Below are 25,490 nucleotides of genomic sequence, written 5' to 3'. Positions count from 1 at the left end.
TTTTTCTAACAGTTCATGCTCTTGAGTTTACCTGTATAGCTTTAGGATTGAAGAGTGTACTTGTGTCTGACATTGTTTTGCGCCTAACCAGTCTAGTAATTTTTTTTTCAAATTGGACTTTTTGTTGACAATGACTTGAAATACTGACTTAAACTGTCAATTTAGATTTACCTGTTACTATCGGCCTGAAACAAAAATTAATATCATACATGTGTCAAGGCAATGTGCTGGGGTAGTAATCATTTATGTCATAGCTGTAGTATATTCTACATTAGTCATTTCTTTTCGGAAATATACTGAAAACCTTGAAACTATAGTGAAAAATGCTAATTTTTTTATATTGTTTTCAATAAATGTGATGGTAAATGGTAAAAAAAAGATGAAAAATACATCAAATTGGAAATACTACTACATATATATGTCAAGTAATGTACATAAATAACATAAGGCGTTCCTTATAGGAACACAAAAATCATGGAAGATATATATAGTGAAAATGCTCTTTGTGTTATTTAAAAAATAAATGTAAGAGAAAATGCATAAAAAGTTTAAAAATACTGCAATTGCATAAACTATAACTTTGTTAGACCATTGAAATAAAAATGACTCTTAAATGATTTATTTAAGTATTGTAAACAAAAAACCTTACAAATTTAAGTCCATGTACATGTAGTTTTATCAAAATTATATCAGGACAATAAACGTCACTCTTGGGACAATACACATTACCTCAAGGACAATACACATTACGGTTGGGAAAAATACACATTACACTAAGGACAATACATGTTACGGTTGGGACAATACACATTACTCTAAGGACAATACCCGTTACGGTTGGGACGATAAACATTAGGGTTTGGACAAGACACATTACAGTTGGGACAATACACATTACGGTTGGGACAATACACATTACTCTAAGGACAATACCCGTTACGGTTGGGACAATACACATTACCGTTTGGACAATACACATTACAGTTGGGACAATACACATTACGGTTGGGACAATACACGTTATGGTTGGGACAATACACGTTATGGTTGGGACAATACACGTTATGGCTGGGACAATACACGTTATGGCTGGGACAATACACGTTATGGCTGGGACAATACACGTTATGGTTGGGACAATACACGTTATGGCTGGGACAATACACGTTATGGCTGGGACAATACACGTTATGGTTGGGACAATACACGTTATGGCTGGGACAAAACACGTTATGGTTGGGACGATACACGTTATGGCTGGGACAATACACATTACGGTTGGGACAATACACATTACTGTTGGGACAATACACGTTACTGTTGGGACAATACACGTTATGGCTGGGACAATACACGTTATGGCTGGGACAATACACGTTATGGCTGGGACAATACACGTTATGGTTGCGACAATACACGTTATGGCTGGGACAATACACATTACGGTTGGGACAATACACATTTCGGTTGGGACAATACACGTTATGGTTGGGACAATACACGTTATGGCTGGGACAATACACGTTATGGTTGCGACAATACACGTTATGGCTGGGACAATACACGTTATGGTTGGGACAATACACGTTATGGCTGGGACAATACACGTTATGGTTGGGACAATAAACATTGGAAAATAGGTTTTATTGTTGAGACTATAAGCATAACTGTTGGGATAATCAACGTTTCTTTTGGGACAATAAATGTCACTGTTCGAACAATATACATTACTGTTGGGACAATTTATGTGATGGTTACTGTTTGGTCGATAAACATTACTGTTTGGACAATACGACATTTGTGTTACTGTTGGGAGGACAATTAACATAACTGTTGGTATAGTCAACATTTCTGTTGGGACAATAAATGTAACTGTTGGGACAATAAGGGTTACATTTTAGACAATAAACTTTTCTGTTGAGACAAAAAACATGTCTTTTACAGTCGGGACAATACATGTTAATATTGAGACAATAAATACTACTGTTGGGACAATAAATGTTACGGTTACTGTTGGAACAATAAATGTTACGGTTACTGTTGGAACAATAAATGTTATGGTTACTGTTGGAACAATAAATGTTATGGTTACTGTTGGAACAATAAATGTTACGGTTACTGTTGGAACAATAAATGTTACGGTTACTGTTGGAACAATAAATGTTACGGTTACTGTTGGGACAATAAATGTTACGGTTACTGTTGGAACAATAAATGTTACGGTTACTGTTGGAACAATAAATGTTACGGTTACTGTTGGGACAATAAATGTTACGGTTACTGTTGGAACAATAAATGTTACGGTTACTGTTGGAACAATAAATGTTACGGTTACTGTTGGAACAATAAATGTTACGGTTACTGTTGGAACAATAAATGTTACGGTTACTGTTGGAACAATAAATGTTACGGTTACTGTTGGAACAATAAATGTTACGGTTACTGTTGGAACAATTAATGTTATGGTTACTGTTGGGACAATAAATGTTACGGTTACTGTTGGAACAATAAATGTTACGGTTACTGTTGGAACAATAAATGTTACGGTTACTGTTGGAACAATAAATGTTACGGTTACTGTTGGGACAATAAATGTTACGGTTACTGTTGGGACAATAAATGTTACGGTTACTGTTGGGACAATAAATGTTACGGTTACTGTTGGAACAATAAATGTTACGGTTACTGTTGGAACAATAAATGTTACGGTTACTGTTGGAACAATAAATGTTACGGTTACTGTTGGAACAATAAATGTTACGGTTACTGTTGGAACAATAAATGTTTCGGTTACTGTTGGAACAATAAATGTTACGGTTACTGTTGGAACAATAAATGTTACGGTTACTGTTGGAACAATAAATGTTACGGTTACTGTTGGAACAATAAATGTTACGGTTACTGTTGGAACAATAAATGTTACGGTTACTGTTGGGACAATAAATGTTACGGTTACTGTTGGGACAATAAATGTTACGGTTACTGTTGGGACAATAAATGTTACGGTTACTGTTGGAACAATAAATGTTACGGTTACTGTTGGAACAATAAATGTTACGGTTACTGTTGGAACAATAAATGTTACGGTTACTGTTGGAACAATAAATGTTACGGTTACTGTTGGAACAATAAATGTTACGGTTACTGTTGGAACAATAAATGTTACGGTTACTGTTGGGACAATAAATGTTACGGTTACTGTTGGAACAATAAATGTTACGGTTACTGTTGGGACAATAAATGTTACGGTTACTGTTGGGACAATAAATGTTACGGTTACTGTTGGGACAATAAATGTTACGGTTACTGTTGGGACAATAAATGTTATGGTTACTGTTGGAACAATAAATGTTACGGTTACTGTTGGGACAATAAATGTTATGGTTACTGTTGGAACAATAAATGTTACTGTTGGGACAATAAATGTTACGGTTACTGTTGGGACAATAAATGTTACGGTTACTGTTGGAACAATAAATGTTATGGTTACTGTTGGAACAATAAATGTTACTGTTGGGACAATAAATGTTATGGTTACTGTTGGGACAATAAATGTTACTGTTTGGACAATAAATGTTACAGTTACTGTTGGGACAATAAATGTTATGGTTACTGTTGGGACAATAAATGTTACGGTTACTGTTGGAACAATAAATGTTACGGTTACTGTTGGGACAATAAATGTTACGGTTACTGTTGGGACAATAAATGTTACGGTTACTGTTGGGACAATAAATGTTACGGTTACTGTTGGAACAATAAATGTTACGGTTACTGTTGGAACAATAAATGTTACGGTTACTGTTGGAACAATAAATGTTACGGTTACTGTTGGAACAATAAATGTTACGGTTACTGTTGGGACAATAAATGTTATGGTTACTGTTGGGACAATAAATGTTACGGTTACTGTTGGAACAATAAATGTTACTGTTTGGACAATAAATGTTACGGTTACTGTTGGAACAATAAATGTTATGGTTACTGTTGGGACAATAAATGTTACGGTTACTGTTGGGACAATAAATGTTATGGTTACTGTTGGAACAATAAATGTTATGGTTACTGTTGGAACAATAAATGTTACGGTTACTGTTGGGACAATAAATGTTACGGTTACTGTTGGAACAATAAATGTTACGGTTACTGTTGGAACAATAAATGTTACGGTTACTGTTGGGACAATAAATGTTACGGTTACTGTTGGAACAATAAATGTTACGGTTACTGTTGGAACAATAAATGTTACGGTTACTGTTGGAACAATAAATGTTACGGTTACTGTTGGGACAATAAATGTTACGGTTACTGTTTGGACAATAAATGTTACGGTTACTGTTTGGACAATAAATGTTACGGTTACTGTTTGGACAATAAATGTTACGGTTACTGTTGGAACAATAAATGTTATGGTTACTGTTGGGACAATAAATGTTACGGTTACTGTTGGGACAATAAATGTTATGGTTACTGTTGGAACAATAAATGTTATGGTTACTGTTGGAACAATAAATGTTATGGTTACTGTTGGAACAATAAATGTTACGGTTACTGTTGGGACAATAAATGTTACGGTTACTGTTGGGACAATAAATGTTACGGTTACTGTTGGAACAATAAATGTTACGGTTACTGTTGGAACAATAAATGTTACGGTTACTGTTGGGACAATAAATGTTACGGTTACTGTTTGGACAATAAATGTTACGGTTACTGTTTGGACAATAAATGTTACGGTTACTGTTGGGACAATAAATGTTATGGTTACTGTTGGGACAATAAATGTTACGGTTACTGTTGGGACAATAAATGTTATGGTTACTGTTGGAACAATAAATGTTATGGTTACTGTTGGAACAATAAATGTTACGGTTACTGTTGGGACAATAAATGTTATGGTTACTGTTGGAACAATAAATGTTACGGTTACTGTTGGAACAATAAATGTTACGGTTACTGTTGGGACAATAAATGTTATGGTTACTGTTGGGACAATAAATGTTACGGTTACTGTTGGAACAATAAATGTTACGGTTACTGTTGGGACAATAAATGTTACGGTTACTGTTGGGACAATAAATGTTACGGTTACTGTTGGAACAATAAATGTTACGGTTACTGTTGGAACAATAAATGTTACGGTTACTGTTGGGACAATAAATGTTACGGTTACTGTTGGAACAATAAATGTTACGGTTACTGTTGGAACAATAAATGTTACGGTTACTGTTGGAACAATAAATGTTACGGTTACTGTTGGAACAATAAATGTTATGGTTACTGTTGGAACAATAAATGTTATGGTTACTGTTGGAACAATAAATGTTACGGTTACTGTTGGAACAATAAATGTTACGGTTACTGTTGGAACAATAAATGTTATGGTTACTGTTGGGACAATAAATGTTACGGTTACTGTTGGAACAATAAATGTTACGGTTACTGTTGGAACAATAAATGTTACGGTTACTGTTGGGACAATAAATGTTACTGTTTGGACAATAAATGTTATGGTTACTGTTGGGACAATAAATGTTACGGTTACTGTTGGAACAATAAATGTTACGGTTACTGTTGGAACAATAAATGTTACGGTTACTGTTGGAACAATAAATGTTACGGTTACTGTTGGGACAATAAATGTTACTGTTTGGACAATAAATGTTACGGTTACTGTTGGGACAATAAATGTTACGGTTACTGTTGGAACAATAAATGTTACGGTTACTGTTGGAACAATAAATGTTATGGTTACTGTTGGGACAATAAATGTTATGGTTACTGTTGGGACAATAAATGTTACGGTTACTGTTGGGACAATAAATGTTACGGTTACTGTTTGGACAATAAATGTTACCGTTACTGTTGGAACAATAAATGTTACGGTTACTGTTGGAACAATAAATGTTACGGTTACTGTTGGAACAATAAATGTTACGGTTACTGTTGGGACAATAAATGTTACGGTTACTGTTGGAACAATAAATGTAACGGTTACTGTTGGGACAATAAATGTTACGGTTACTGTTGGAACAATAAATGTTACGGTTACTGTTGGGACAATAAATGTTACTGTTTGGACAATAAATGTTACGGTTACTGTTGGAACAATAAATGTTACGGTTACTGTTGGAACAATAAATGTTACGGTTACTGTTGGAACAATAAATGTTACGGTTACTGTTGGGACAATAAATGTTACGGTTACTGTTGGAACAATAAATGTAACGGTTACTGTTGGGACAATAAATGTTACGGTTACTGTTGGAACAATAAATGTAACGGTTACTGTTGGGACAATAAATGTTACGGTTACTGTTGGGACAATAAATGTAACGGTTACTGTTGGAACAATAAATGTTACGGTTACTGTTGGGACAATAAATGTTACTGTTGGGACAATAAATGTTACGGTTACTGTTGGAACAATAAATGTAACGGTTACTGTTGGAACAATAAATGTTACGGTTACTGTTGGAACAATAAATGTTACGGTTACTGTTGGAACAATAAATGTTACGGTTACTGTTGGAACAATAAATGTTACGGTTACTGTTGGAACAATAAATGTTACGGTTACTGTTTGGACAATAAATGTTACGGTTACTGTTGGAACAATAAATGTTACGGTTACTGTTGGAACAATAAATGTTACGGTTACTGTTGGAACAATAAATGTTATGGTTACTGTTGGAACAATAAATGTTACGGTTACTGTTGGAACAATAAATGTTACGGTTACTGTTGGAACAATAAATGTTACGGTTACTGTTGGAACAATAAATGTTACGGTTACTGTTGGGACAATAAATGTTACGGTTACTGTTGGGACAATAAATGTTACGGTTACTGTTGGGACAATAAATGTTACGGTTACTGTTGGAACAATAAATGTTACGGTTACTGTTGGGACAATAAATGTTACGGTTACTGTTGGGACAATAAATGTTACGGTTACTGTTGGAACAATAAATGTTACTGTTTGGACAAAATTTAAAGGTCATCTGTGGGCATCGTAGAACATCATCAACATCTTACCTGAACAACTTTAGCAAGGTTTAACAAAGTTATTAAATTAACATAAAACACTCATGTCTGCTTCTTTCATTGAGCATGACAAATGTGTAACTATCCAACCATTTGTGTTGGGACAAATTTTATAGCTTCTAATGATAAAATCTGTGAATTGACATTAAGTTTTAAGAAGAAATGTAAGATTATGCTTTGAAACGGTCTTCTATAAATTACTGAAAAGCTTTTTATTTAATCCGTTGTACTCAACGGTACCAAACAGTTTGATGGACAGGTAATGTTTTGCTATTTTTTCCATAAATTTAGTAAAATTGGTTTAAAAATAAGAATGTTGAATTAGTTTTTAGCTTGACTATTCGAAGAATAAGGAGGCTTTACTACCCGCCCCAGCTTTGGCGTCTGTTTAAAGTTATAGGGCAGCTTGACATTTTCACTAACAACTCCAATACCCTTCATTTAATTCACTGTCAGAATACTTAACAGTTGTTCAGGACATTCATGCAATGAAATTACATGACTCCATATTATACTTAATACAAATAATGTTCCCTGATTGAATTAGGAACTTAAGTTTAAGTTTTAGGGCAGGTTAAAGTTTTAGGGCAAGTTGTGATTTTTTTTTAAATCTTCTATACCCATCATTCAATTGACTTAATACTTTGCCCAATTTTTGACCACCATCTTATAATTAGGTTACATAACTCCATTTTAACCCTAAATACAAATTATGGCTCTTGATTGACTTTTTATTTCTTTTGATTGGCATATTTTTATATTTTTAACCAGGTTTTCACAAAGGGAAAACTAGTTATTAGAATGACTTGCATCATTGTTTTGGCAGGCTGATGGGAGGGAGGCATCAAACTCACCTATAGTATCGAATAATCTTATTTAGGTTTGACCTTCGTGACCAAACTTTGTATATAGGAAGAGTTTATGGAGACCTTTCATGGGATTGCGTTTGGGGCCCTTAGGGTCAAGGTCACTATTATTTAATATAGATAACAGTTTGGTACTTATATACCTTTAGTTAGGGTTGACATAATGTGTGCAAAATTGATATGTAGATATTGTTTATGAAGGACTTTGATGTGAATGTGTTTGGGGCCCCTAGGGTCAAGGTCAAGGTCACTGTTACCCAACATAGAAAACAGCAGTAGAAACTGAATCTCACAACAAAGCCTGAAGTTCTGTCAATCATTGATAACCAGGTTTTGTCACATTGTTGCTTTTAATTTGACTTTTTTTATGGCTTTTGACAGACACATATTACATCATTATTGTATTAATTTCTAAGACAATGTGGCGTAGTCGAGCTTGCTGTCCTACTACAACTCTTGTTGAACATACTGTTTCAAAATGTTATTTGATGATTTTCCTTTCAATACCTTAACCAAAAAAATATTTACCAATGCACATCTGCATCTAAAAAATCTGGGTAATAAGCCTGGATTAATGCTAGCAATCTTTTTACCAAAGTACAAAAGGGTTTGCACAAGATATTTTAAATCTATGCACAAACAGTTCACATGGTCATCTGAAAGGAATATTTATTTCTCTAAATGAAGAATATTGCCCATCTTCAGTAGATTACAGAATCATTTTGTTTAGTCAAAATGACAAATGACCTTCCACTATTCAAATTATGATCCGGTAAAATGTGGGAATAAACTTCAGTGCACAATGAATTTAATCATTTAACATTACCTGTTAAACAGAGATAATGTATCAGTTAAGTGCTAATGTATTATTATCTGAAGTCAATACTGTTTAAACCAAGGCATACAGCTTGAGAGTACAGGTAGTTAAACTACAACCTAATTTAAACTAAAGTAATCTGATTTCGAAAGTAGACTTTACACGAAAAACCCCTACGCAATTGAGACATGTTATAACATGTATTCAATGACAATTATTTACGAAAAAGCAAGCCATGAATAGTGACAGGGAGAGTGAGAGACTGTTTTCCCTGCGACTGTCGCGGGTGATGGGGGATATTGGGGTCAACAGCTGGATTATTGCCAGGAGGAGGAGATCATACCTGAGGTGGGAGACTATGAGGAATGTATTTTGCTTATTGAGTGATCTGAATTTTACCAGTTACATTTTTGGAAGTCAGAGTGAAGCCACAACAACACCTGGAATGGAATCTGATACTGACCACTTGTGTTGTGATAACAATGAACATGTTGCTCTTGACTGGAGTGAGTGGCATTATGGAAAGCCAAATCTTCTGGTGTTAAAGAATGAGCTCACTCCTCCTCAACACTGCTACTTACAGAGACTGAGAGGTGACTGCCCACTACCAGTAGTACAATCAGACGGTCCGGATGATGTGCAAGATGGAGAAGATAGAATAATAGTGGCTAATACAAGGGTTGAAGTACAGGACTATTTAAAAGAAAGGAGTGAATCAGGTGAAGTATTTCGACATGGACCTTCAATGTCACATCATGAAATGATTGACACTGTCCGGGCATACCACTGTGACCAGCTGCCAGAGGAATGTAAGTTCATGTTCAACAGACCACGCCCTGGACACTGGCCAAGACATGACACACTGGTCAAAGCCAGGGAGTCTGGAGTCTTTCTAGTACCACAGGGCTACGCTGAGAGCCCAGCTAGACAATCAGGATGCAGATCAACAGCATTTATGGTTCCATCAAAGTTACCTAGTTACCCTTATTCAAAATGGCAGTGGAGGTTTTCAACTTCATTGATGGAACGATTTCTAATGTTTGATCTTAGCCCTGTTCAAGTGAAAGTATATACCCTTACCAAAATAATGAGAAAAACATTTTTTAAACCTGATCTTGGAGATAGATTCAGCACTTTCCATATCAAAACAGCGATGATGTTTACAATAGAAAACTATCCTCTTGACATATGGAGGGAAGACAACATTGTGCAATGTGTGAGTCTACTTCTGGCAACACTGCAAAGATGGTCAAAGCAGAAATACTGTCCTCATTTTACAATATCTGGTGTAAATCTTTTCGTCGGAAAATTATACAATTGGGAACTTCCAAAGTTATGCAGCATTATTTCAAGTCTCATCGACAGTGAAATGAAGTGTTTGTTTGATATTAGAATGGACAATATTAACTTGAGACTGCTACAATACCCAGGTCATGATTATATACTGCGTCAACATATATGTTCACACGCCCAAACATCTGGAAATATTCTCCAGCTCTTAATATATGAAGAACTTCATGGTTTTATATATCATTTGAATTACATTATAACTCATAAATCAATTGATGACATTGTAAATCACTTGTTTATTCTACAGAGTATGTCTGATTACCAAAATGACCTTGAACAGGAAGTAGTTTCTTTGCTGACCCCATTCCTGTACAGCATGCTTGCCTCTATCCTGGCTTCAAGATGCATCTACTTTGGACAACCAATCACATGGGGTATCTTAAACTGGTACCAGCTTTCTCTCGACTCTGACCTTATGTCCAGTAGGTTAAAATTTACCTCCATGTTGTATTGCAGAGGGCAGTTTGATGAAGCTGCAGAAGTACTGACTTACTGTGAAGGACTGCTTGGACCAGAAGTGTGGCAGTGTTGTGTACATAATGGAAGCGGTGGAAGGAAATGTCTCATATCAAGCTCTGAGTTTAGGAACAAGATGTTTATCTGCCCAATTACAGACGTGCAAAAGAAATACACAATGATGTGTATAACCTTCACAAAAGAAGAAATAAACTGCATTCCACGCCATCTTGCATATGAAATGCTCAGAACTGTAAATGGTGTACACAGACAAAATTATGAAAAGTGGAAAAACAATGTAGTCATTGATTGTATCCCATTCCTGTACTACCTACAACACCTCACCTACAGGGAACTACACCAGCACCTGAGAGCACAAACAGCGTTACATAACCTACATGAGGACACAATGGGGACAAAACAAGGCCACATCGACACAGCCTTCAATATGCTGGGCCACTGCTTTGAACTTCATAATAGACTGGACCTGGCTTGGATGTGCTACAGCAGATCATTGGAGATCTATGACAGAGATAATGTTTCCATCTGGCATGCAGCCAGAGTACTTAATCAGTTTTTAAGTAGTTGATATCCACATTGACACAGCCTTTAACATGCTTGGTCACTGCTATTCCGGCTGAACCTGGCTTGGACGTTCTACAGTAGATCATTGGACATTTATGGCGGGACAATGCTGCCAGAATACTACTTCAGTTTTTACACTAACTGATTCCTGATGCTGTCTAAACACAGTCATACATGTACTCTTATTGAATGCATACATGTATTTGACAACATGTACTTCAATTGTTTGAAATTCACTAATTAACGAATTGTTTATAAAACAAAAAAATATCAAGAAAATGCTTGTTTATCTACCATAGAAATTGTTATACAAAGGATATCAATAAGTTTAAATAAAAAATATCCAGTGACTTTATTCTCCATAGAAATTGTTAAACAAAGAATATCAATAAATTTGAATAATTATCAACCAGTGTGTTTTTAATATTTATCATGGAATTTAATTATTTAAAAGGATAGCAATAATTTTGAATAACGATAAGATATAGTTATACAAATGATTTTAATAATTAATTTCAATTAGCCAATGAGTTTTATGCTCGTAGTAGAACGTAGTGGGTATTTGTCAAATTTAATATCACTGAACAATAACAGAATGCAATAAATTTTGATCTAACTCTTAAATTCAACACATTTTCTGTTTCGTTTGTGCTTAATTTTAAAAAACAAACGACAATTGAATGGATGTTTATAGGAAAATTATGTAAGGAATTTAATGAAAATATGTCATTTTGGTGACATCAATTTAAGCACAGTGTATGCAACATGGAAAGAGAAATAATATCACAACAGTTTTAACTGTTTACCTAATTTTCATTGGCAACTAGTACATTTTCCACATTTAAATGCCAGAAAGAAAGCGCACGTTTATTTTTCATCATTCTATTTGTATGTGAATATTTAGAAATTAATACCCTTTGACCATAATCGCCCCACTTTGTCAATCCTTTTTGGATTACTTTTAGCGGCGGTGTTGTCTGCGCCACACTTTCTTTTCTGATCGAAATATGTACATTGGTTATGGTTACCTTCACTAGAAACAGCACGGGTGATTTCGTTTCTGATTTATAAATTATGAGCGAATCTTCAAACGAGTCTTTAAACTAGGTATGTTCTTTGGTCATGGTCAGTAGATAACCGTATCGATTTTTTGGGGTCAAAAGGCTATGGTCATGGTGATCTTTACTAGAATGATAATTGGTGTTTAAGTAAAAAAAGAGACATCCGGCCGAAAAATGTCCAAATACTGATCGAAATGTTGTTAACAAATGGCCTCATGATCACATGGTATGTACACTGTTATCTTATTGTGGAATTTTCTATACACAAGCAGTTCACACAGTAAAAGAAATTTCATTTGTTGAATATTAATTGATCTGAATGGGGAATATTGACCTTAGCAGGTGGTTTTTATTATAATTCTGGTAATTTTGGTTAAAGGTGCTGTTTAATCTGACAGTTTTAGTTTTACCTGTGATGCAAGCTGGAAGTGAAACTGTGTTGAAAGTAAAAGTATGTAATCTTTTTTACATTGACACTTTTATTGCATCTTAAAAGTAAAGGTTATTTTGATTTGTGTAAATTTGGTATCTTTAAAAACAGGGTAAAATGGGTGTGTTTTTGGTGATTTTTTTGGGTGCCTACGATGTATGGCAGACACAATTACATACTGACAGGCGACAAATCCGATTTCAAGAATTCTAGCCTTTAATTCAAAATATCATATATTCCAAACCAATTAAGAACTTAATTTGACAATGTTTTTAGAAAATACACAGCATGTAGAGATATTAATGACAGTTTAAGAAGAAGAGCATGCTCAACGACACAGGTGTTATAACACATGACGCTGACAATATTAAACACAAATTTATATCTTCGGCATCATTTTCAGCACCTACTGTTTGAAAAAAAAAATGAAAGTAAGTTCATCTTAACGAAAGTAAGTGCATCTTAACGAAAGTACATTCAAACTCAATATTTAATTGATTGTTTTTAAGACTGGTTGCACATACATGCATATATAAACCATCGGATATTGTCTGGGCAATTGTTTTATAAAAAAGTACACATAAAACGGTAAGAAAACGCGTTTGTTTTTAATATGCATGTAAAATTACCCAACATTGATAACATAAAGTGGATATTTGGATGCTCACTTAGGTCTTCCGTAGTTGCTTTATTTCAAAGAAGCGCACAAGGATTTTCTTATCCTTTCAAACAATTGTAAATTATACTAATTTCTAAACCATGAGTCTTAAACTTGGAATGTCTATTGTTTGAAAGTTATTCAAAAAAATAAGCAAGATGATGCCAGTTAGCCATTAAAACTTTGGTTTTACAAAGCCTACAATCTTGGTTCAACAAATGTTTTTCTTATTTGGTTTGCCTCTTAAACTTCTAATGTTACCAGTTCAAGGCTTAGTTTTTTAAGCTTCCAATTATTTTATGAATTCAATAGATCGTGTTGGTATGGGGTTAGTAATTGAAACAGTTGATCGATGTAAAAATGGTAATAAATGTAGTTATACTTGGCAGAACTTAAGAAAGAAGAGAACATTAATAAAAAATCTTAACGTGATTCCACTACAGGTCTTGCCATTTGTCATTGAACGAAAGAGTTGGGAAGATCTCAACAACAGCGCCAACAGCACGAGGTTCCAACGCCAAGTCAACAGTATGCTGGTGGGTTATAGCGTATTTGAATTTCAGATTAAAGATACAGTTGAACACTGTTAATCCGAAATCGTAGGGACCCAAAATAATATTTCGAAATAGCGATATTTCGGATTAACAATTTTCAGAAAATGACATTTGTAATGTATTCTTTGGCTGAAGTATATGGCTAAATTCATAAACTAAGCCGTTGACAGGACGTGCACGAATCTGACGGGGGAAGTTATGTAAAGGCGGATCGGTGACCGTGGGAGGTTGGGACGACTTGACTGCAAACAATGGGGTGTTCGAGCTGCCAAATGGTATTTTTAAAAAATCTTAATTTTGACACATATCATTGAATTTTATATTTTATTAAAAGGATGGATGTCTGAACCAAAAATAAGAAAAGGCTTTAGATGTCGTGAAGATTGCAATGTCCGTTACACGTTACCAACATGATACATTCAGTTTGAGAGATCTTTCGTATACAAAAATATTTGTTGATTTATTGTTTAATATATGACAAATATTTCATTATTATACTTCTTTATTAAAACAACATTAAACATTTAAAACAACATGAAAGCACATGTATGCATTCGGAACACAGCACGGATTGTTTGGTAGCGGGTCGAGTGAGCAATGCGGCAATCGAATCGGAATCTGTAGACATTTTCGAATGATATTAAGGTTGTGTTATCCAGCAATTATATACACACTACATCTGTATTCACCCAAGTGAATCGCTCATTTTCTAACATCGATGTTTGTAACATACACGTGCTCAATGTCATTCTTTAACAAGTGCTAATAAATGTGCTCCATTGTCATCTCAAGCCGATGCCCGAGTGCACTTGAAGTATGGTGTGAAAAACTATGACATGATCGAGTTCGAAATAAGAATTGATAATTAGGTGTAAAATACCAAATCGGGACCGTAATTTTTACTTTGTAATACCGATTATTTCAGAATAGCGATTTTGGATTAAAGATTAGAAATTTAGTTAAACAAAGGAGTAAAATCGGGACCGAAGTATAATTTTGAAATAGCGATAATTTCGGATAAACGGTGTTCGGAAAAGCGGTGTTCAACTGTATTTAGATTTTACATTATGTAACATGAATTGGCTTAGAGGTTTAAGATTTGATTGTTGCCAAAATTACAATGACAAGCAATTGATTTGAGAAATATCTCTGAGATCTAATGGACCCAAAAACTTACTTCACGGAACTCAGTGACTAGATTTTACTTATACATAATTATGACTCCCTTATACATAGATGATCCAAAGGCAAAACATTTATTTGAGTATTAAACATGTATTTCCTACAGGGAAGTGGACTGAGGTGTTTCTACCTGGTGGAAGGAAGTATCGCCAGTCTGAGGAACTGCAACCAACAGGGCAGGCTCAAGGTAGGTCAGTCTTTAGAATGAACATTTTGACAACTTTATACATATCCGAAAGAAGTCTTGATTGGACAGAGATGTGGAACATTTTTTTGTCATAAAAAATACATAGCCTGGAAGAGAGCCAATATACTACATAGCAGTCATACTAGTGCATTTATTTTAACCTAGTACTGAAGACTGATGATGATGATGATGATGATGATGATGATGATGATGATGATGATGATGATGAAGATGATGGTGGTGGTGGTGGTGGTGGTGGTGGAGATAATGGTGGTGGTGTGATTATCAGGATGCTGCTGGTGATGCTAGTGGAAGTGGTGGCGTGATGATGATGGTGGTGTGATTATAATGGTGGTGATGATTGTGGTGGTGATGGTGGTGGTCACTGATGTGATGATGGTGGTGATATGATGATGGTTGTGGTGTGATAATGTAGGTGGTTATTGTGGTGTGATGATGATGGTAATGGTGATGATGGTGGTGGTGTAATGATGGTGGTGGTGCTCATTGTAGCTGTCACAGCAGAGCTGACAATTTTAAAAGTAATGATTGATGATACTCACATGATGACATTGATGATAATAATAAGTGTGTATGTTTGTATGACATTTCAGAGTTTGCTGAAGCAGTTAACAGTAGAGAAAGGGTTCCATGTAAACTACACCTCATCCTGGATGAAGACGGCGCAATGGCTTATGTGGTTCTCAAAGATTGTTGCTGATAGTTTCTCACAAAGTACGGGTCAAATTATTGGTAGGAAGTGGGATGGGGGACCAAGTTGGAGGCTTGTTTACACATACGCAGCATTTTATATTTGGGATGGATACTTTTAGTGTAAACAATTTAACATCAGAGCCAATTAGAAACGTAAAATATAGTATATTAGTTTTGAATTATGTTCATTTTTTTTTCATGTTTATTTTGACAAAAGAGCTGCTTATCGATTTTGGTAACCCACCTTGACTTTAAAATTCATATACAATGTGGATTGACAATTTCCTGATTTACCTTGGGATTTCAGGGGAGTTCATGAACCAATGCATATCTTACAAGGAGTATGCGTCGCGTGTTGCCCGAAACCGTCAGGCAGCCAATGAAAACACAGCATTTAGAAACAGCACAAAACAAGCCCATGTCTGGCATGCTCAGAATTTTGTAGACAATATTATCAGGTTGGTGTCTTTGCTGATATTTTAAAGGTTATTGCAAAGCTTATTAGCAACTGTATGAACACTGATTTATAGGCTGTTGGCAGCAGGCCTACAGACATAAGTACCGCAAATCGAGACCAGGTTATGATCTACTTCTTGACATGACATGTTAATAGAATTAATGCACCGGGTTTACTATATGGGAAGTATGTTGTTACGCGGTTAAAAAAAGTGCCAATTAAAATACCACTTTTATAAATACATTCATAAGATTGCAACATTAATGTGAATTTGAAAGCAACATTACACTAGCAAGAAACTTGCGAGATGAAAGAAATGCTCATATATCCTAGTACAGATAGGTTTTTCAGTTAGTTCTATAAAAATAGCTAATTGTATCTATAACCTCATCAATTTACCTAAGTCAGACAAAATATTTTTCGGAATGGATTTCAATTGCCTTTGAACAACATTGTCGAAAATGTAAAATCATGCTTGTTGCACCTACAGCTTTCAGTTGACGTTGTGAAGGTCAATGTGTAAGATTGAGAACATATTGCACTGTGATTGCGGAATGAGTGGTGGGATGCCGGTACATGGTCTGTTACAAGCTGATCAAGTGGCTTAATAGACTTAATCGATACTTTTTTAAGGCATAAATAGTTTTCACAGCTACAAGTTTCACTACTATTCAAAATAAACTGTGACATTACAAGTACTTATAATAATATTATTATTCTGAACGTGTCTGCTAAACTGTACATAGACTACTAAAACCACTCCTTAATGCTAAAGGGATGGACAGGAGGATCGGCCATTTAAGGAGGCCCTTCAGGTTGATCTTGGTCTGGAAAAAAGGGGCCTTACTCACCTGCTGGTCATTCAGGGCCTCGAACAATACAACAAGGTAAGCCTGGAAATAAAGTATTGATTTAAGAAAGTAAATAAATAAATTTATTTGTAAAAAAGTGTTATTTCAACTTATTAAATATATATATATTAGTTTTTTTTGTTAATTGCCATGTGAGGTTAATTTTAGGCACAAGTAAACGTTATGCACACCAGGCAGCGGCATACTGGTGCTCCTGTACATGTAAATGATCTGGGATAAAGAATTTTAGCAAGCAATGTATGCATGACATAAACAGAAGACTAAACTAAAAAAAAATGAAGAAGAATACCCATACTGTTTGAGTATCTATCCAGAGGTTGGGATACTCGCTGACATTCCTGATAATTTATTGCTTTATTTTCACTCATTACTAAATTTGTAGATATCGCTATTTTAACGAGGTTGGAATACTCATTGACATGCCGTATATTTACTGCTTTATTTTCACTCTACTAAATGTGAAGATATCGCTTTTTTATTAACGGGTTCGTTATGATATAACATCTTTACTAAAGCGACGTCAGTCCACTCTCAACAAGTGCTGCGAGACGGTGAATGAGCATCCGGGTTCGGCAGACGACATTGTGCTTGAAAATGTCGGGCATGCCATCCATACCATGGTCCACTATGATGTTACGTCATACTGGCAGCTGTATATGCAGGTTTGTGTTTCTTGATTTTGTGCAAATTTTGTGTCAATGGAGAAAGTAACTCATTTATGTTTTATGTATTCATTGACAGCATCATAATTGAATTGTTTAATGAAGAAAATAATTTGTGGATTGTCGTAGGCTTTGAGTTGGCAGCATCGTAACATGTCTACCTTGAGGGGAACACTTCATCTTGTCATTCGAGGCAACACTGTCACTTTAGGCATTAGCCGAGGTTCACAATGTGTGCCGAGGGTTGACAAGATGCACTGTTGTACTCAGGGAAGACAGTATTCATTTTATACCGATAAAAATTACTTTAATTTTGTTTTCAATATGGGTTGATTTCCAGAAATGATCCCAAACCTCGCCATTGTCGTCTGGTTTCAAAATATACATGTAAACAAAGCGCCTTAAGGCACAGGCAAAACGGAAAAAGGTATATTCCTGATGTTTAAGATCACACTTGTATGGATCGGATGTATTTTGAAATACAAGCATGAAAGATAGATATGAAATAAATTCTTACTATTAAAAATTACAGTAAAAAAGACATTACATCAGCAGTTCTGGATTGCTAGATGAGTGAGTGAGGCTGGCCCATTGAGGCACATATATTAACATGTTACCTGTTTATTTTCATTGTACATTTTGTTACATCTACTTTTCTTAACAATTTTCTTATCATTTACTTCACAAGTAGCATTAACAACGTGCGGTATAGTAAAGTGATATATCATTTTAAAGGTTACGTCATTACAAACTCAAATATGCACATTTTTAAAAATCCATCAATTTTTGACAGAATTATGGCCCTTTTAATTTGCATTTTTATCAATTTTTCTGCCAAAATAGATAAAATTCAAAACTTCGGAATTTAAATGAAATAAAAAATGTAAAACAACACATTTTGTTTATTTTCTATAAATTTATAGGAAGATTAAAGGCAAACAAAAAATTAGTTGCCATAGTAACCATTCAATAAAAATACAAAAAATGCTAAGAAACATTACTTTTTGTTAATAGGGAGAATTATGTATATCTTGCATTGATTTGCCTGACAATTGTAAAAAAGGTGAACTTAAAACCATCTAGCAGTTCTGAATATTTTAATATAAGTATGAGATTGTCAGCATTTTTCAAGGTTAAATCATAAATATAATTGTATACAAAGTATGAACAAATGAATAAAATATAACAGAAATATTTCATTGACCGAAGGGGACATGTATCACATTGAAAATACTAAGGTTTTTAGTCAACAGTTACAGTTTCCTTAGAAAACTAGACTCTAGTTACCATGGCAACTGTTTAAAATGACACACTTATTCTATATCAATGCATACACATGTATAACAAACATATACTTTGACTGTTAACCCTTTAACTACTTACTTAATAATTCATTTATGGAAAATATTCAGTACTGATAACAAGATTGTAACCGTGTATTTAATAGCTGAAAACTCAAAAATATTAAATGATTGGTGAATGCTAAAAGATTTACTGTGGGCTACTATGATCTCAAATGGTAGAAATACTGTGTTTTATGCACATTTCCTTCAAATTAAAATAGGTATCCTTCATTAGAACCATTGTTTTCGACATTTATTCATCCTTTTTGGAATAATAAAACTATAGTATTTATTGTGGTGGATCTTATGTGGGAGTTAGATTGCACCTTTAAAAGAACTGACTTTTTTTTTTAAATTGACATGAAAACTATAAACACTAATTGTTTAGAAACAAACAAAAGGACAATATTTGTATTTTAAACCAAATTTAAAATACTTTTGTGGTTAATTATTGGAATCAAAATGTGCATAAATTTGGAATCAAAATGTCCATACATGTATTTGTAACCATTCATAACATGTGAAGTTTTACACATAAAAAGACAACATTTTATATGGAAACATTTTCACTCTATAATCACTCAAAAAACGAAGAAACTGTTCATGCTGTACCCGGGTATTTGGAAGCGCAGATACTTTTTATTGCAAGAAAATTAATCCTCTTTGCACTACACTGTAATCTTGGATATTGCAGGAATTGAGAGAGAATCTGTGAGACACCTCATGGTATGACTGTTGCATGATAGAACCACTGTCAAATACTGTCAAATTACACCAAGCTGATTTTTTCTCAAACCATCATGAGCCTGAAAATATAACAAAGGAATGTGTTGATTTCAATACACATGTACACAAAAGAATACAATTTGACAAAAAAGTACATACAATTAGGTTACTGAATCTACATCAGTCAGGTGAGAGTGAAACTGAAAGTAAAAAGAATCATATTAAAGATAATTATGTATTATTCAGAGAGGGACAACTATGTATATATGTAATGAGGTTTGATGTCTATACACAGTTTGGTATTTATCAGAATAAATTTAAAAATCAATTCAAGTTCACAGCTCAGAAAAATGTCAAAAGCATTTACTTTACAAATAATAAAATGTGTCATCATACAAAATGTCACAGTTTATAAAGAGTTCTCAATAACTTACAATAAAGTATAATTCCAAAGAAAATTAAGCAAATGGCATGTGCATAAGATATTCTCTGGTAAATGCATCATAGTTCTAAGTTACCTCAGTTCTGCAATCCTTCCCATCATTCTGAGTGGCTGAATATGAGTGGCATGGATGTATTCTATGGCTTTATATCTCACTGACAGGAAGAAAAGATTAAATAAAAAAAAAGGGAAAAAAGACCAATAAATGACAAAACTGACCATCCATGAATTGGCAGACTTACTAATGTGTAAAAATACTCACAATATTTAGTCAAAAAGTAAGAATAAATTAATTATTAAATATGAATTTGTTGAGCAATGCCATTGGCAGAGACATGCGCATAAACAATAACAAACTTCAGCTTGACAGATTTTTAATTAATAATTTAGAATGGCTTTAATAAAAAATAACTGCCAATTCTCCATTAGTTTATTTACTTGTTTTAAAACTGAAAGTGACCAGATCCCTTAAGAACCCCGTCTGTTGATTTCATTAAAACCGATCACAATATCCAAAATAAAAACAATTGCAAAAGTCTTATTTATTTAAATTATAAAACATTTGACCAATTTTCATGCAAAATAATTGGCAACCCCTAATAAATAGCATTCTAAATATAATAAAACAATGATATGCATAAACCTACCTCAATGTTTACTCAAAATAAATTACTATTTACAGAGGGTGGTATTTAAAAGTAAACAAAAATTACTTCCTAGTTAATTCGGATACTCTCGGCTTTTAAGGTTGCATGCCTTATGAGTCATCAAATTGGTCTTGTTTATGGCCACTCTCAGAAACGATGTGTTTATAAATAGCCCTTGCGGAAAATGCGACAGATTACTGAATGAAATGGATAGTATCACTGTTCAGATAAATGAATGAATTTTCAGCAATTCGATGATGCATTGTTGTTCGCTTCCGATTTGGACCTGTAAATCAGCATGTTTTATCCCCTGTTTTAGTTTTTGTCAAAATAAAAGGAGAAAAACTACATAATAATTCATATTATATTCATAATTAAAGTTATACTCACCGATGCAGGAGACGTCAATGTATCCTTGTAAAGTCATTGACACTCAAAACAATTCTTCAAATATCCGAAATCGGAAGTATAAAATGTCGGTCAAAACGTCCCAAGACCGGCAGAAAAACGACATATTGAAATGCTTGTGAAACTTTTTGCTCGTACTACAGTTGATAGATAATTTATTCCTGATTATTTTGGTACCATTTTCGGCAGTAAGTATAAATGTTTGCAGGAGTAATATCCATTGGAGTGAGGAGTGGTATTAGCATTGTGCAGAATAGGGAAGTGTTAAATACGACGTCACGTTGTTATTGCTACCATAAGTTAAAATTTTAGCCTAATGCTGTATCTGCAGATCATGTCTGGAGTTTACAATGTAAGGAATGAAAATGCAGGTGATGTGGACAGAATTCAGAAGGCTTTCTTCAACATGGTTTAAACTAATGATTCATTTACAGGTCATGTCTGGGGTTTACAATGTAAGGAATGAAAATGCAGGTGACACGAAGGGGATTCAGTAGGCTTTCTTGAGCATGCTTTAAACTCATGGTGTATCTCATAATCTGCAGGTCACTTGTGGCATTTTCATCGTGAGGACTGAGAATGCAGGTGACACGGAAGGAATTCAGCAGGCTTTTCTGAACATTTACTCTATGGTACAGCCATTAGCGCAGCAAGCAGAGCTGGGGAAATTCAGGGGTATCTATACTTCTTGGTGTTTTCATATTCTATGGGGCAAACTATGTAATTTTATCTACAAGTTCACATTTTTTCAATGTTTTTAATTACATGAAATTAGTATATTGTTATAATGTTTCGTTCGTCGGCAATTTTCAAACTGAAACAGTTGTATAACATCGAAATGTTGTGAGGTTCTGCTTTTAACTTCACTTAGACCGGAAAATTGTACGGAAAATTGTGCAAGATTATCATTTCTATATTAGTTATATAAAGGGGAATTGTTTTTTCTTCTTTCTCTCCTTTTTTTTACAAAAATGATAGATAGTACTTTTGTTAACCGTTGACTCAATTGTTTTGCGGGCAAGGTGCTGAAACATATAAATTGATGTGGAATAAACTACAAAAATGTTGACGTTATTTGATATAAATAACCTTTGAATTTGTAAAACAAGCATTAAAGCTGCACTCTCACAGATTTACTGTTTTGACAACTTTTTTTATTTTTTGATCATCAATGATTGGAATGAGCAAATTTTTTCGTAAATATCTGCAAACCAGTGATAAAAGTCTGCTGACAAATGATCAGATCGCAGATTTTCATATTTCTGTTTCAAAATTAATGTTTAATGGCTAAAACTGTTACTAACGGTTTAAGAAAAATGCATAAAACATCAATTTTTGAACTTAGATATAAAAGTCTGCAATCTAATTTTTTGTCAGCAGTCTTATATGACTGATTTAAAAGTATTTTCGCATAAACTGGCTCGTTCCTAAACAAAAAATAAAAAAAAATTGTCAAAATGTTCAATATGTGAAAGTGCAGCTTTAAAGGGAACTTTAGTAATGATATGTGACTATACCTAAATTACACCATTTGAACCATAAGCTTTCTAATCTTACTTTGTTTCATAGAATAACTTTACTTTAAGCTAATCACATTGGAAAGCCACGACAAAAGATGACTCCACATGTGACAGTAAAAGCTCCTGTCGGTCAGTACCACACTGCAGATGAACCTATTATCATGAATAGGAAACAGCCATCAGACCAACCTGATGTTTACCAACCAAGAATAACAACCCATATTTGTAATGGTAACGACAGGACAAACTTCAGACAAACACCAGGAGGGGCGAAACACGTTGACGATGGCACACGAAGAAAACCTGTGACATCAAGTATTAAAAATGATTCTTTGTACCCAAGTTGTTTTGAACCAGTTTGTATACCAGATCCACAGGCAGATAGTGTGATAAACTATGGAGTGGAGAGACGTTCTTTAAGCTCCGGAGTTACAAAGAGTGATGATGTACAGATACTAGACGTACAGCCGTTTGCTGGGCAAGGCTACTGTCTAGGATCAGGATTGTCAAAGGCTCGATTCGTCAATAATGGTCTTGGTGTTACGCCTAAAACTGGGAAAGGTAAAAAAATGAAATATGGTCAATATGTTTACCACCATTATATTAGCACTGTTAACTCATTTATATTAGTATCTATTTATGTTTGCCATAATATCAATAATAATTTATTATCAGGTAAGTTTATTAATTTACAATTCTACTTTTAGTTTCTATTAACGTCATTTACAAATTATTTTTATTGGCTATTAGTCAATTTACAATTTTCTTTAATCCTCTTCTATGGTCATTAACATATCTATTTTTATTGGCTATTTCCGTAATTGACATTTCTTTTTTATTGTCTCTTATCGTAATTTACAATCCTTTTTTAAGTGTTTATTACCGTTATTGCAATTCTATTTTGATATCAATTCTCTATTTTAAGTTGCTCTAACCAACTTATTATTGGATATTTAGGAGGGATGGCAACAAGGCAGACCAGAAATGATACATGTAAAGCAGGAACATGTGGAGCAGAAATAAACATGATGGTAGACAATCAGGAAAACGTCCAAAGCCCGGGAAATGGGCTTTCGGAGAAAGACTTCATTGACTCACAGAATGAAGATCTCATTATGTCACAGGTAAAAAAACAACAATATTCTATATATGTCTATGAAAAGTGTACATAATTGATGTATTAGGAAGGGCGATGTTTTATTGACATCATATATCATCTTCCCTTAAATGTACAAATAAGCTTGTCATTTCCCGGTGCCATTGGCAAATGTGTTAATTTGATGCCTGTTGACCTCATGCATCATTACTTTGTTCTTTGATTGATCAAAAATACCCGATAAAATTATTTTTGTACTTCATTTCAACTGAAATTGGAAGTTGAATAACCATTTAAAAATCATACTTTTACAAATTCTTCCTTTTTATATTAAATGGTTTCAAATGATGCCAAAGTGAAATGGAGTCACCAGGTATAAACAAGAAGCCTGGCTATTCAATTTTCACCAAAAAGGTCAATGAAGACAAGACAACACGAAAGGCAGACTACTTTGTCAAGATTCCTTAATTGCTTGATTTATCTTCACTTTCTAGGTTATTGCCCAGAGTGCAAAAGAAGATTTTCCCATGACAACAGAAGATGAGATGTTGAAACTTGCTCTGGAGATAAGCAGACAAAATACAGGACTTAAGGATTCCACAGTTGCAAAGCAACAACTGGGTGTCCACAGACCCATCTTAGCTAGTCCGGGTTTGAATATTGGCACGACCTCAGGTGTTTGTGGTGAAGAGCGCACAGACTTTGTTACAGATAGACCAAAAATAAGTATGCACAACTCAACAGAATCTTGTGGCATTGAAAACTCCAGAATAGCTAAGCAGGAATTGAATGATCTTAATTTCACAGGTGATAGGGGTGAAGATTTTATAGGCAAACTAACCAAGCTCACTGAAGAAGAACAATTACAGTTAGCCATTGAAAAAAGTAAAATTGAGTGTCATGGTAACACTATTGTAGGACATGACTTGTCAGAAAGGGACTTCTCTAGAGAAGTTGATGGAGATGTGTTTGATAAAGAACAAAATTTTGCATTTGGCTTGAACAAAGGTATCAGAAAAGGGCCAGTTGGGTCTAATGATGAAATTGATGACAAAGATGATAAATTAAACAAAATACATGTGGAAGAAGATGAAGAAGAGCAGATGAAGCTGGCAATGGAGTTAAGTAAACAGGATACCAACAAAAACAGTTTTGATAAACCTGAAGACGAACATGACTTGGAATTTGCTTTAAAAGACAGTGAAGTTCAAAATGAAAAGAATAGAGCAAAACGTGATATTTTTAAAAAAACAGATCGAACTTGCAATATACAACAGTAGAAAATATGATGGTATTACACATGAAGCAGATAAAACCCACCTTGGCAAACGAGTGCATACTATTGAGAAGATACCAGACAGTGATAAAAACCTAGGTTCAGAAGAAAGTGAGGCCAAACAATTGCATGAA

At 34.3% G+C, this 25,490-nt stretch overlaps 2 protein-coding genes and 1 long non-coding RNA gene across 3 annotated transcripts in view; 2 read left to right on the top strand and 1 right to left on the bottom strand.

The window, feature by feature from the left end:
• LOC128209012 (uncharacterized) overlaps nt 1-25,490 on the top strand; it is a 31,046-nt gene extending 5,556 nt beyond the window's left edge. The window contains exons 9-18 of the mRNA XM_052912809.1: nt 13,714-13,806; nt 15,113-15,193; nt 15,808-15,928; nt 16,215-16,365; nt 17,140-17,251; nt 17,752-17,898; nt 22,010-22,139; nt 23,051-23,545; nt 23,942-24,108; nt 24,575-25,490. Of these exons, the coding sequence (XP_052768769.1) occupies nt 13,714-13,806; nt 15,113-15,193; nt 15,808-15,928; nt 16,215-16,365; nt 17,140-17,251; nt 17,752-17,898; nt 22,010-22,139; nt 23,051-23,545; nt 23,942-24,108; nt 24,575-25,360 (2,283 nt within the window). The 3' untranslated portion in view covers nt 25,361-25,490. The remainder of the gene's footprint in view (nt 1-13,713; nt 13,807-15,112; nt 15,194-15,807; nt 15,929-16,214; nt 16,366-17,139; nt 17,252-17,751; nt 17,899-22,009; nt 22,140-23,050; nt 23,546-23,941; nt 24,109-24,574) is intronic.
• On the top strand, nt 8,899-11,530 carry LOC128209013 (uncharacterized). Its single transcript, XM_052912810.1, has 2 exons — nt 8,899-9,078; nt 10,537-11,530. The coding sequence occupies exons 1-2, from the start codon at nt 8,966-8,968 to the stop codon at nt 11,123-11,125; spliced, it is 702 nt and encodes a 233-aa protein (XP_052768770.1). The 5' UTR covers nt 8,899-8,965; the 3' UTR covers nt 11,126-11,530.
• LOC128209014 (uncharacterized) lies at nt 18,875-21,129 on the bottom strand. The gene is made up of 3 exons (XR_008256929.1): nt 21,057-21,129; nt 20,486-20,564; nt 18,875-20,047 (listed from the first exon to the last, which is right to left on the bottom strand). It is a non-coding gene; the product is annotated as an uncharacterized LOC128209014 (long non-coding RNA).

This window comes from Mya arenaria, chromosome 11, assembly GCF_026914265.1.
Source record: "Mya arenaria isolate MELC-2E11 chromosome 11, ASM2691426v1".
Lineage (NCBI taxonomy): Eukaryota > Metazoa > Mollusca > Bivalvia > Myida > Myidae > Mya > Mya arenaria.
This window is presented reverse-complemented; position numbering and strand designations above follow the sequence as displayed.

Bases quoted from the DNA above. Each gene is read 5' to 3' on its own strand.
- LOC128209013 (XM_052912810.1), top strand. From the start codon at position 8,966: ATGAATAGTGACAGGGAGAGTGAGAGACTGTTTTCCCTGCGACTGTCG. The intron at 9,079-10,536 runs GTGGGAGACTAT...GTTGTATTGCAG, and splicing joins AGGAGGAGATCATACCTGAG to AGGGCAGTTTGATGAAGCTG.